The sequence below is a fragment of the Engystomops pustulosus genome, chromosome 3 (assembly GCF_040894005.1).
Source record: "Engystomops pustulosus chromosome 3, aEngPut4.maternal, whole genome shotgun sequence".
NCBI lineage: Eukaryota > Metazoa > Chordata > Amphibia > Anura > Leptodactylidae > Engystomops > Engystomops pustulosus.
The window spans coordinates 28089273-28103611 of NC_092413.1; the positions used below are offsets into that span (position 1 = coordinate 28089273).

General features: G+C 41.1%; 1 protein-coding gene across 6 annotated transcripts in view; it reads left to right on the forward strand.

Annotated features, from left to right (window-relative positions):
• Positions 1-14339, forward strand: part of EHBP1 (EH domain binding protein 1) — a 241545-nt gene that overhangs the window by 39216 nt on the left and 187990 nt on the right. For all 6 annotated transcript variants that reach the window (XM_072140370.1, XM_072140374.1, XM_072140372.1 and 3 more), the window contains exons 4-5: positions 2910-3005; positions 7093-7146. In XM_072140370.1, coding sequence (XP_071996471.1) covers positions 2910-3005; positions 7093-7146 — 150 coding nt within the window. The remainder of the gene's footprint in view (positions 1-2909; positions 3006-7092; positions 7147-14339) is intronic.

Genomic DNA, 14339 nt, shown 5'->3' on the forward strand with positions numbered 1-14339 from the left:
TGGAGAAGATCTGCAAGGAAGAGGATCCCCAAATCCAGGGGTGCAAATCTTGTAGCATCTTCCCAAGAAGATTCCTGGCTGTACTAGCTCCAGAGCTGCTTCTACTCAATACTGAGCAAAGGGGCTTAATACTTATCACCATGTGATTATTTCATTGTTTAATAAATTTGCAAAAATATCTACATTTCAGGTTTTTTTTTACTGTCAAGATGGGCCAGAGTGTATATTAATAAACAAGAAAAGATTTTAAGTTTACTAATTGGCTGCAATGAAACAGAGTGAAAAATGTAAAGGGGGTCTGAGAACTTTCCGTAATGACTGTATAATCTGCACTGCTCCTCCTGCTCTATAACATGTAACCTTGTCCTCTGCTTCAATTTCATACGACCAGAAACCTGTTTTAACATGGTTTACTGATTTTTCTATCTCTGTTGCACATGACAGCTTCTGGTTTCTTTCTTTCTTCAATTTTCTGGTTAATGGAATATAAAATATACATAATTCTGAAAACGCTTTTAAGAGATGATTGCTTATACTTTAGCTCAAGTTTTCTTTTTTAGGTCGGATAAAAGACAGGGCTGTAAGGAAATGTGGTTCCAGGATCTTCATATTTGATAGTGAATATATCAATAGGCTCATCATAGGTGTTAAGACTCATTTAGTTTTTTCCCAAAATTGACTTTGTAAAAAAAAAAAAAAACATTTATATAAAATATAATAAACGGTACTCTATGAAACCCTCTTTATCCAGGCAATCGATTGCCCAAGCCAGAACCTAAAGCCTGATGTGATTTAAAAGAAAAGATTTTTATCTTTTAAATGATGCCAAAACTATGGTGGTAGAAGCAACATTTCCCTTTCAGCATCTAAAAGTGACTCCTCTCAAGCAAAATATGACTCTTCTCCGCTCATTTGCATATGACTTTGGAGGAGATTTTTTTTATAATTAAGAGTGAATGCTAGAAAGGATATTTCATCCCCCTCCTGAAGATGCTGATAGTGTATGTGGGAAAATCAGTTACTTTAAAGGAGATTTTCCACCAGGATTAAGGCTTGTAAGCACACTTACATACTCGTGTGTGTCCCCTCTGGCAGGATCTTCTCTTCTTTCAGCTTTTTTTTTTTTTCCTGATTTTTAAATATATAAATAATAATGATGCAAATGAGTCTGATGGGCTCTGGGCTCCATAGCATTTACTGAAACATGGAGCCCTTCTGGCGCATTTGTATAATTTTTAAAGCCTTTTATACTCAAAAACCATAAACTTAAAGAAACATGGATCCTCCCAGAGGGGGCCAGTTTGTCAGTGCGCTTGGTTTACAATCCTTCATCCTAAAGGTTGATGTTTTTTAAGTTTTTTTTACTTTTCTGTATTATTACCGTATATTCCGGTGTGTAAGACGACTTTTTAAGACAGAAAAATCTTCTCTCTTCTTTGGGGTCGTCTTATACGCCGGTAATCGCGACCGCCCGCCGTGTATTCACGGTGGCGGTCGGGTCGCGCTGCATGGAGAGGGCTCACGGGCGGAGCCCTCTCCATAGCCGGTAAGTCTTTGCTGCATATTGCAGTAAAGGCTTACCGGTAACACCCGCGATCGGTGCTGGCAGCGTGGGCTGCCGGCAAAGCTGCCGTCAGCCTCAAAAAGATAGCGGCGCATGGGCGCCGCCATCTTACCTGGGATCGCCGCTCCCCGTGACGTCATCGGGGGCGGCGATCCATCTCCATGGTAGCCTCGGGTCTTCCGAAGACCCGAGGCTATTTTGTTTTAACCCCTTCATTACAATGTGCTGATAGCACATTGTAATGAATGAGGAAAATCCCCATATACTGCCATACTGTAGTATGGCAGTATATGGTAGGCTCAATCAGACAACCTAGGGTTAAAGTACCCTAGGGAGTCTGAAAAATAGTATAAATAAAATAAAAAAAAAAGTTAAAAAAAATTATAATAAAAAAACCTAAAATTTCAAATCACCCCCCTTTCCCTAGAACTGACATAAATATAAATAAACAGTAAAAATCATAAACGCATCAGGTATCGACACGTCCGAAAATGCCCGATCTATCAAAATATGATAACCTTTTTTTCAATGCGTTTAACCCCGTAACGGAAAATAGCGGCCAAAGTCGAAAATGGCACTTTTTTGCCATCTTGAAAAATATAAAAAGTGATCAAAAGGTCGTACAGTCCTAAAAATGATATCATTCAAAATATTATCAAATTTTGCAAAAAATGACACCACCCACAGCTCCGTACACCAAAGTATAAAAAAGTTATTAGCGCCAGAAGTTGGCAAAATCAAAAAAATAATTTTTGTACAGGAGGATTTCATTTTTGTAAATGTATGAAAACATTATAAAACCTATACAAATTCGCTATCCCCTTAATCGTACCGACCCAAAGAATAAAGTAGACATGTCATTTGGGGCGCTCAGTGAAAGACGTAATATCCAAGCCCACAAGAAAATGGCGCAAATGCGTTTTTTCACCATTTTCATTGCATTTGGAATTTTTTTCCCTGCTTCTGAGTACATGGCATGGAATATTTAATAAAATAAAAATTTAAGGTACAGTATGGTAACATTTACAGTAAAATGGACGATGGTAATGTTGTTGTTGTATGCCTTATGTTTATGAGCGACAGTTTTCCTGCTATATACCTGCATGTCATAAGAATTTAAATTAAAAAAAGGACCATGTTAAATTTTTTACCAGTGTTTTGTATGCGTTGGAAAAGGGGTAGTCTTATACGGCGAATATATCTTAAACTCTATATTTTAAACAGGAAAGTAGGGGGGTCGTCTTATACACCAGGTCGTCTTATACGCCGGAATATACGGTATATAATATATAATATAATATATATAATATTCAGTTATACCGATTACTGTCATGTGTCATTGCAGGCGCACAGCTGGCAGCCGGGTATAAAGAACCCTTACCGTGGGGTCGTGGTGTGGCCTGTCCCTGAAAATGTTGAAATCACTGTGACCCTTTTTAAGGTAAGTGACTTTTGGTTGTGAGAACAGAATTGAAGAAAACTTTTTAACTTGGTGCTTAAAGAAGTTTTCTGGATTCAAATATTCTGAACTTTTTTTTTTTTTGACTGGTTATCCCCCTTCCCCTCTGCGCTTCAGTTTTTTTTGTGATGTTCTCTATATATTGTGCAGTAAGCAGCACTGTGCTCTTCCATGAGTGATTTTCTGTGCTCATCAATCTGTCAGACGCTTCCTCCCTGGACAGAGCTGTCCTGCTGATGTAGCTGAGCTGTGTCCGCGTGAGTCTCATCACAACGTGGCCTTTCTTATAGCTTTTACCCGAAATGATCACAAGTGCATTCGGACTTCAATTGTTCGCTTCCGCCACTTAAACGATAATAACGGTCGTTTTGTTAAAACATCCATCGATATTTTTTTTTTTTTCAGCTGACTTTTAGTGGATTCCGTTGGTGTCCGTTATCACCAGTTCCGTTAAACTTCCGTTTTTAAGCTATTTTTTTCAGTTTGAAATAACGGAAGCCAGTAACTGTTCACCAAAATCAATGAACATTTTAACGGATCAATTATACTTCCGTTATTGTTCTTTTAGAGACCGAACATAACGGAGGTCAGAAGGCAGGTGTGAACAGAGCTTAAAGGGAACCTACCACCACGGATCTACCTATAACGGTAGATCGGGTGGTAGGTGGATCTGTAGGATGTAAGGATAGCCCTTTTAAGGGCTAATCCTCACGTTCCCGCAATCTTTTACTAACTTTTCATTCCCTAATAGTTAATTTTTCTAAAGAGGCTACTGGGGCGTGGAGTAGCTGGAACTGCAGCTTCACGGCGCGGCTACTCCACGCCCCAGTAGCCTCTGTGATCCTCCTACCCGAAATCTTCGGCGCAGCTCCTCGTAGCTGCGAGTCCTAGATCGCAAAACCTGCTGTCTGCACATGCGCAGAACAGCAGGTCCGTGGCTGCGCGCCGAAGATTTCTGGTAGGAGGATCAAAGAGGCTACTGGGAGGTGGAGTAGCTGTGGCCGTGTAGCTGCACCTCCGGCTACTCCATGCCTCAGTAGCCTCTTTAGAAAATTTACATATTAGGGAATTAAAAGTTAGTAAAAGATAGCGGGGACGTGAGGATTAGCCCTTAAAATGACTATCCTTATGTCCTGTAGATGCACCTACCACCCGATCTAACTTAATAGGTAGATCCGTGGTGGCAGGTTTCCTTTTAAAGGGTTTCTTTTGGAAGACTGCAGTTGAGCAACAACAATTATTTGCCGTATTATTGCATCATTTCACCCTTTGATCTATGGAAGAGCACAATGATTTCCTAGGAGGAAGGGTTTGCAAAAGATGAAATATTGATTACCTTTAAGACCCCATCTTTGTTAAAATTGTTACCTCCGATGTATCCTGAATGGTGTGGACTCGGCACATGTCATTCTGAATATAAGACGTGATTAGATTTGCTCCCTTGTAAAATTTCAAGTCGCATGTAAGTTATTCCTCGCACCAGTATTCATGTTATATCAGTCTGTGCTTAGTGCGCCCCCTGCTGGTCGTTGTGCTGCAGCATTTCTTTGACCTCATCGAATTGTTGAGGCTTTCAGCACGCTATTCTATTATTTATACAGAGATAACATATTCTGCAGCGCTGTACACATATTATATCACTGCTCTCAGGATGATTTTAAGATCTTGCTGTTTCATACCTGAATACTTGGCCCAATTTCCTAGCAATCCAGTTAATCATATAAGATTTATTTTTAGGGGGGGGGGGCAAAGAAACGTCTGCCCTTCTCCAAGGAGAACATACAAACTCAAGTTGATAAGTGCTACATCTTCATTATCATTGGGGTCTGTAACCACGACCGCTGGTTACCGGATACATCCTCACAGGACCCGTATCTTTGGGAATATAGAAATTGGGGTATTTTCATGTTTAGGTTTTGTGATATGGCATTAATACTAACTCGAGAAAAGGGATCCACTCACCCCCTTTCGGAAGCCGGGATGAATGCAGAGTTATTTGCGCATGCGCGGCCATTCTCCATTAAAGGAAATCTACCATCAGGAATCTAATCAATCCTGTGGTTGGGGAAGGTGCAGTAAGGTAGAATCAAACTGTTTTTATCTTTTCTCCTTGTATGAATTTCTTTTGGTTGATATCAATGTATTATATTAATATGCAAATTATCTGCTGAGGGGGCGTGGATTAGCAAAGGATACTACATGCCTCCCCCCCCCCCTCCTGCGGAGAATGCGGACACTTTAACCCTGGTGCAGGTGCAGTTGCTGGAGACATGGTTCATCAAAAGTATCCTTCAATGATGGTGTGTGCATTTGACAATGACCACACAATCACGGCAGGTAAAGACGAGAAGGGAGACAGATCTGCAGAGGATACTGGGTGTGCAGACTTATAGCCTGTTAGGCCCCATGTGCACCAATATACGGCCGCAAACTATCGGTCCCCATTGATGCCTACGGCGCCCGGTCGCTGACTGAGCACAGAAAAATATGACATGTCCTTGTTTCACTGGCCTCTCACTTCTCTATGGAGAGGGGAGGAGGAAACGGCGGTCACCCCTCCCCTCTCCTGCGCGCGGCTGTATGCTCGCCTGAGCCACTGAGGGATGACGGTCTGCAACGAGCCTTAGCCATAAAGAGCAGAATAAGCGTGAAGAAATCGGGCAGTACCTTTTTTGAGGCTCACTAATACTTCTCAGAAAAGGTAAGACGGGTATTTTTACTCTTCTTGAACCAAGCTATTGCTACTTGGCACATTATGTGCAATCTGCTCACCTCCTTCTGCTCTATAACATGCTGCCTGCAGATACAAGAATGTGTCATATTTTCTTCGCTCCGCCTGCTCTATACCATGCTGCCTGCAGATAGGACACTATTTACAATCTTAAAAGAAGAATGAAAAAAAATCAGGCGATACCGCTTGTGAGGCTCACTGATTATATTTGATGGTGAGCTTTGGAGAGTACTAGTTCTTTCCGTCAGACAGGATGTTATGCACGAAACCGAAAATTTACAGCAGTTTATACACACTAGACGCTAAGATACTGGGGAACATGTAGTTGCCTTTGCCCCTGGAGCTCACAGAGTCTATTCTATGTCCCAAGTAGCCTCTTCGGATAATTTGCATATTAATAAAATTAAAGTTAATGAACTTTGGATTCATACAAGGAGAATATGGGGAGGGTTCAGCGAGGTGTAATCTATCACAAGAACTACGTCAGGAAGTAGATTCCGATGGCAGGTTTCTTCAGTCCATGTAGGAGCTCCGAAAACAAGGTAGCAAAACACAAAAACTTCGCTATTTCCTCAGCACCTGTAGAACTGAATGAAGGAAATGTTAAACTTAAATCAAATTACACATAACAAATTGACTATAATTTAAGAGCCTATATTTTAGGGGTGGGGACAATTGGGCCATTCGAAGTCAGAATTTTTTTTTTTAACCTCCTTTATGGCCCCTTTTTGTTACTGTATGGGTAGACTATGACAATTCTGCTTTCAACATCAAAGGAAGGAGGGCTACGTGAATTTTTGCAGAAATAATAATTGATTGGCTAAATTGACAGTAACCTCATTATCTGAATGTTCTCTTAAAGGACATCTAGCACCAGGATGAAGGATTGTAAACCAAGCACACTGATATACTGGTGTGTGCCTCCTCTGGCAGGATGTGCTCCTCTTAAAACTTCTTATGCCCTAGTTTGTACAAAAAAAGGCTTTAAAGGTTATGCAAATGAGCCTGAGGGGCTCTGGGTCCCATAGCTGTTAGTTGATCCCAGAGCACCTCTGGCTCATTTGCATAATGTTTAACACCTTTTCTTGAAAATACCAGGGTATAAGTAGCTAAAAGAAGAGCAGGTCCTGCTAGAGGGGGCACACACCAGTATGTCAGTGTGCTTGGTTTACAATCTTTCATCCTGGTGCTAGATGTCCATTAACAATCCTATAGCTGTTCTTGTGACAATGTGTCCCAGTGTGTCATCTTCTGTCTAGGTAAGTGTCCTGAAAAGTTTGGCGTTCCTGTGCACCCTCAGCAGTAATAGTCATTTTGTTCTTTGTAAATCTCTCTCAGGACCCTCATGCTGAAGAGTTTGAAGACAAAGAATGGACGTTCGTAATAGAAAATGTAAGTAATGCAAATCTCTATATCTTTTCTGTATACGGTGGTAGAGACACTTAATGTGTTAATGGTGTATACCTAGTGTATACCACCACTATTTCTTTTATTTAAAGGGAGTCTACCAGCAAAGCTGCAGACCGTGTTAAGTATTGGCCCTGGAGATCTTTTTTTTTTAACCTTATGTTTATGTGTGTTGGTAGTAGAAGCAGGACTGTGAAAAATGAATTTATGTCCCTGGATTGTAGCTGGACTGATTGTATCTGGCCTTGGTGTGGACTGTTGTCTCTGTAGCCCCTACGCCTGCCATATTCCAGCTTCTCTATGAATACTACAATAGTTACTCAGGGGAATGAGCCTGTGCAGCAGTTCAGTGAAGAGATCTTGCACACCAGTGCTCCAGAGAACTCCAAGTCCAGCTACAATCCTGGAATATAAAGGCCTTTTACAGTCCCACTGCTACTAACAACACTCGAAGAGATCACGCGGATCTCCAGGGACAAAACAACAGATCTGTATGGTTGAAACTACTGAAGAATTCTCTTTAATTTGGGTCTTTTATACTAGAGGTATTCAATAAGTACTTATGCTAAAGGTTCAAGGATTTACATTGGTCTATTCTGTGCATGAACACTTTTTAGATGGACTTCTTTACACCGATGCATACAGTGCAATAGTTGCATCTGGTTGACTTGCTAGTGGTACATCCCTTATCATCAGGATAGAGATTCACTCAGTATGGGAAGTGCCTCTCGTGAGCTGTGATTTATATGCAGAACCACCATCCATTCACTTCTGTGGGTCTCCTGGATAGAACAACCCCTTTACGGACCTATAAAACCCCAATAAAAGTCCAATCCTCTTTACATGGTATAACAGCACCCCCTGGTGGATATTGGAGGAATATGCTAGCTCTGTAGATTGCAGACGCCAGTACAGTAGGTAAATATCCATTGTCAGTCATGCAATAGAGGAGGAGCAGGACAATCTCTCTCGGCAGACACCATCCTGACATCAACAAGATGCTCTTTATAAATCCTCTGTAATGTGCATGTGCTGCCCGTATGTAGATGTACTGTAATGATCTTTTTTTTTATTGGTATTTTTTAATGTTGTTATATTTCCAGTCTTAACATTTGTTTCCAGAACTTCTAATGGGATCTCAAAATTACTGGACTTTTTGGTTTCTGTTTCTGCAAAATCTGACTTTTTAATATAAGTCTAATAATTCAGGAAGGAGAAACTGGTCACCTCTTTAAGGCCCCAAATATGACTTTTTTTATTTTACTTATGTACAGGACTGTGCATACATGCTGCTAGTGCATGGACCAAAGCAGAATAAATCCTAACAGCACCATAAGAGTCCTGCACGCAGTGATTGATAGTGAGAGTCCTGATTACTCTGCCCACACACAGTGATTGATAGTGAGAGTCCTGATTACTCCGCCCACACACTGTGATTGACAGGGAGACTCCTGATTACCCCACCCACACACTGTGATTGACAGGGAGAGAACTGATTACTCCGCCCACACACAGTGATTGACAGGGAGACTCCTTATTACTCCGCCCACGCACAGTGATTGACAGGGAGACTCCTGATTACCCCACCCACACACAGTGATTGACAGGGAGACTCCTGATTACTCCGCCCACACGCAGTGATTGACAGGGAGACTCCTGATTACTCCGCCCACAAGCAGTGACTGACAGGGAGACTCCTGATTACCCCGCCCACACGCAGTGACTGACAAGTGCACTTAAAGGGCTTGGCCACTTTTAAAGAAAACTTTAACAGGGTAAGTATAAGACCCCCATTTTATAGTTAACCTGGTAAAGTTTGTGTACAATCACGGATCACGTTCACGGTTGGGAATCGGGACCCAGGACTTCCGGTGATGTCTCATGTCCTGCTGGCTTCTGGTGGACGGAGGGGGCCGTGCAGTCATTATTGTGTGTATACTCCATCATAACCCTCCAATATCAGTAGTTAAAGGGACATCCCCTCCAACTGATGGCAGTGGTTATGACAGAGGGGGGGTGCATACAGTAATAACTTCATTTCCTCTTCCATCCACTGGCGTCCTGAGGCCTGCTGCATGGGGGTCACGTGACCTGCAGCTTCCAGCACTGAACAAAAACCTTTACCAATGTAAGTATAAAATTGGCATCCCTATTGGGGTCCTAAAAGCTAAAGTTGGCTGTAGATATCCAGTACCTTTAAAGGGTGCGATTCCGATAGGATTTTGAAGTTAATCACTAAAATCTCACAAGTAAAACGAAAAACCCCATAATGTAGTATCCACATGAAAGACCTAATAATATACAGTAGGGAACGTGCGTGACATGATCCCTATGGAATCTGGCTTGTATAATGCGCTGTACGGAGCTCCATCATGTATGACAACACGTGGGGCACATTGACATCTAGTGGCCACTTTTGAGAATACAGTCTTGGAATAGGCTCAAAAACTTTCCAGGATTTTGGAATTGATGGTTCCCCATGTAGCTCCATTGTTCCCATCTTTTAGATGTAAATCATTAAAATGGCTGCAATATGTTTCTATTTGTTTGTGGGACAAAAAAATAAAATGTAAAAAATATTTTTTTTCCTTCGGTTTGATATTTAAAAGACAGACGGCCACAGAGTTCAAACCTTTTTATACATGAAAATTAATTTTTGGGTATGTTTTCTGGTGCCGGATAGGGGAAAAATTTATAACCATAGAGGGGGGGTCCTGCAGACAAGACCCCTTGTGATCAGCAACACCAGAGATCGCAGGTCCCACTGATCTACTCCAAATCACAGGTATATACTTGTCTTTCTTGCCAGCTCCGTCCTGTGCTCCATTGACCTTCTTTGAGACTTCTATCTTGGGAGGAATCACTGTTCCCTTGTTCTGCTGATTGTGAATGGTCATACATATACTGTGGATAGGGGGTAACTATTATTTGACACAATTCCTTTAAGGCAAAACCTCTGCTGCATTTGGAATAGTAAATCTTCTATCCACCAGCACCATCCACATTGAAGATTGCTTAAACCCCTGGAAAATTGTCATGAGCTCTTCAATAGGTTTCATCCCACCATCTATCCGAATTTCAACTCCTTTACCAAAATCAGTTTTGTGGATAATGACCAGACCCTTTTGTGTCATTGCATTTCCATTTTTCACTCCCCACCTTCAAAACTTATTTTTTTTTTAAATATTTCCATGTAAAGCGCTGTATGAGGGCTTGTTTTTTGCGTAACAAATTGCGCTTCATAGTGATGTTTATATTTAATCTTTTATGATGTGTACTGGGCAAAAAAAATCCGAATGCAGTGAAATTGTTGAAAAAACACATTTGCACCATTTTCTTGTGGGGTTGGATTTTACATCTTTCACTATGCGCCCAAATGACACGTCTGTAAAGCCAGATCACAGGGGCTATGGTGGCCCTCAGGCTCATTAAAGAGTTTTAAGCAGTTTGACAGCTTAGAGATAAAGGCGCTTCCATTTTTTTTCATTATGCTTCCGTTATTCCATATTTTTTTTCACATACGCAAAAAAAAAAAGATGGTTTAACTTTGGTTAGAACTCCTGGTTCTCCAATATTATTAGTGAAAATAAATATACCAGTCATTAGGTTTTTATTTTGTGATCCCATAGGCAGCTTCTAGATTTTTTTTTTCATAGACAACGTATCAGTGGGAAACCACCCATAGAAAACAAAGGTTCAGTAAGACTTCAGTGAAAATTCAGTGAATCATGGACGTGAAAAATAACTCTAGTGTGAAAGAGCCCTAAAAGGGATGAATCCTCAGGTATGAAAAGAGTCAAAAGGGTTTGCTCACAAAGTGATGCTTACACACTAAGCATCATTTTAACACCCTACTTTGCAATTTTTGTCAGTTTTATTGCTTTTTTTTCTTCTATTACTATTCTATTCTCTATTACTGACCTAGTCTGGTCAGTGTAAGATTCAGCAGTGTGGGTAGCACTAGCTATGCAGACATTTAATGATGTGAAATGCTGTGTGCTGACAATGTGCTTAGAATATCAGGGTACAGGGTTAATCTACACTTTCATTTAGCTTTTGAAGAATCTACTAGTATCTGACACACAGAAAAAGAGAGGTCATGAGAGTCATGAGATTGATAGAAGACACAATGACGCATGTAGCTCGGCTACCTCTTTTATAAAACAGTCAGCACTGCTATGTCCCCCCTACCCTAGGATCCAGAGCTCATCTTGTCTGTAGAGCTTCTGCTGTCTCCTCTGCACACTGCAGCTGCACAGGTAGTGCCAGTGTCTGTAGTGCTCTCTGCCTTCTGTGGCTCCCCCTGCAGTACAAGAGAAGCTATTCATCAGAGTAATCTGCCGACCATAGTCAGGAGTTTATGGTCATATCAAGTGACAACCACAATGTAAACACCAGGACTGGTGGCTTTCTGTGAAATTCTGTATTTTTGTTAATAACATTCAATTAGAGAATTTTTTTTTTTTTTTTATCCAGAGAATGTTTAAGAATTTTGTCTCGAGGGAATACCCCTTTATCTATTTTAGTCTCCTTTTTTGTCTGTAGTGGACAGACCTCATAGGGCTTCAAATAGACTGCTCACTACAGGAGAAGGAGTAGAAAAAAAGCAGAGCAAAGCTGCATTACTATAATTATTTACAAAGTTTAAAATTATTACCTGTGCTTTTTATGTCTAAAATTAAAAAGAAATTGCTACAAAGATTTGGTTACAGTTTTAGGAATGTGAAGTTCATGGACCAGGTCCTAGTTCTTATCTATACACCGCTCTATTACTACTACAATTGTTTCCTTTTCTTCTCTGGGTGATGGTTCTGTTTCCTATCACTTGTCTTGTTGGTTACAGTCTTGCTGGGTCCTTTTGTGAATAAATGTGTTTCTCCCAGTATTTTGCGATACCCTTCCTGATGAGATGCCTGAGTAACCTGCAAAGCTTTCAAATGTTATCATCTTTTCTTCTTTTTTTAGTTGGCCAATATAAGTTAAGAACAGAGGACTCTCCCTTTTCATCAAAAAGAGTAGAATGTATCTTTTTCCTTTGAAATTATCAGGTTAAAATAATAAACCGAATTTACATAAAGTTACATTACACCTAAACGAAATCTGCCTCCAGTACTGTTGGTGGCCAGCAGGTGGCAGTCTTAGGCTGCATTTTCTCCAAATATTCCATGCATTTAGGGAGCAGCATGGAAATAAGAGGGAAATACGGATAGTAAGGTATCTGGTAGAAATGAAATGAATGCAACAGCCAGGCTAAGCTTCCCTGACCCTTCATGAGAAAATAGAGGAAAATGGGAAGAATAAACCTATTGTGCCGGGGGGGGGGTGATGAAATTCAAGATCCACGCACATAATCTGTGGCTCAGCCTCTGAAATGTTAATCCATGGCTAGAATTATTTGAGCTGTAGGTTGCAATTTATCATCAACATGGCACCGTGTCAAACAATGCTCCGTGAATGCGTAATGTTTTCGAGCCTACAGGGAGGAAGGAGCTCATACGCCTGAACTGCTGAGTAATGGAATCCTTTACATCCACTTCTTGAAGTGTTTTTTTCCCTGCGCCCAAATCATTGTTTGCGCCCCCATTCATGTGACACACAATACGTCCTTGTGGTATTCATGGACACCAGGCCATGTTCTGAGATGTAAAGTGTACACGGCCCATCACCGTTCTGTCTTTTAAATGGAAATTGGCTGTAAATAATGTAACTCTGAGTGGAGTCCTGCTTGTCATATCGGCCACTGATTGAAGAGAAGAGTCTCTATTTTGTGAGCCCCCCCCCCCCCCTTACTGCCGTATATACAAGAAGAGCTTATCCATGAATGAAGCAAGAACACTACGACGTGGAAGGGGAACAGGTGGGATTCATAATGTGGTGCAGGAGGGAAACTGATTTGCAGCAAAGTTTCATACATTGCACATCTACGGTGTTAATTCTGCACCACATATCTACAGTAATGTATAGTATCTATATGTAATTCAAATATTCTGCATAGAAATAATATTGTGCATTGTATATTGGCGTTGCAGTGTGTACATGGTTACCATCATCTGGGGTCTGGGCCATTGCAAATCCCCCTCATAGATATAGGGAACCTGCCATTTAAATTAATTCATTAAAAATAAATACTTCGTTAAAAAATGAATAAATAAGCATTGCCCTTATCCCTTCCATGGCTGCAATGTTAAAAAAAAAAAATCAGTTTGTAAACTTATATGCAATTCACCTGAGGTAAGTCCAATGATGTAAATGGAGCCCTGCAAATAATAATAATAATAATTCACAGAGCTTGCCAAATCAGTCCCTGCCCCCATGGGGCTCACAATCTAATCAATCTACCGGTATGTTTTGGAGTGTGGGAGGAAACCGGAGGAAACCCATGTAAACACACAGAGAGAACATACAAACTCTTTGCAGATGTTGACCTGGGTGGGACTTGAACCCAGGAGCCCAGCGCTGCAAGGCATAAGTGCTACTAACTCAGCCACCATGCTGCCCATTAAATTGTGCTTGCATTGCCCTGCCTCCTTGTTCCTGATTGACAGGTCTCGCTTGTAGGACCTGTCGCTCTGTGGAACTAGTACTTGGGGACCATCTGCCAATATTCAACTACAGACATATACAGCTCTGTTTACTTATTATTAGAGGTAGGTAAGAAAGAGTTGTGTCAAATGTATCTCAATGTTCCAGCAAAGGACTACGTATGAGAGCTCTGTTGCATCATTGAGAACTTCATGCCATGTGACCAGGGTGATGTCTTCTAAAGACCCTAACCCAGTAACCTTAACCTTTATTGCATGTATGTATCTGATCACATGAAATCACAGCGTGCAGGGGTGGAACTAGGAGAGACAGGGCTCCATTGCTCCATTGTTTTTTTAGAGGCCATAGTAGGCTGTGAATAAAGGTCTGATCAACGATATAATTGCCCAGGGATATCCGGCACTGGAGCTTTTTGCACAAGTACAGTATTTTTCGGGCTAAAACGTCAACACATATAAACATATATAAGGTGCACCGGATTATAAGGCGCACCTGATGAATGACCAGCAGGTGGCAGACCTGTGCACAGTTCAAGGCAGCTGTTGCCTCTAAGTAGGCAACACCGGACTATAAGGCACACCTTTTATTATAGAGAAAATCAAAGGATTTTTTGTGCGCCTTATAGTCCGAAAAAT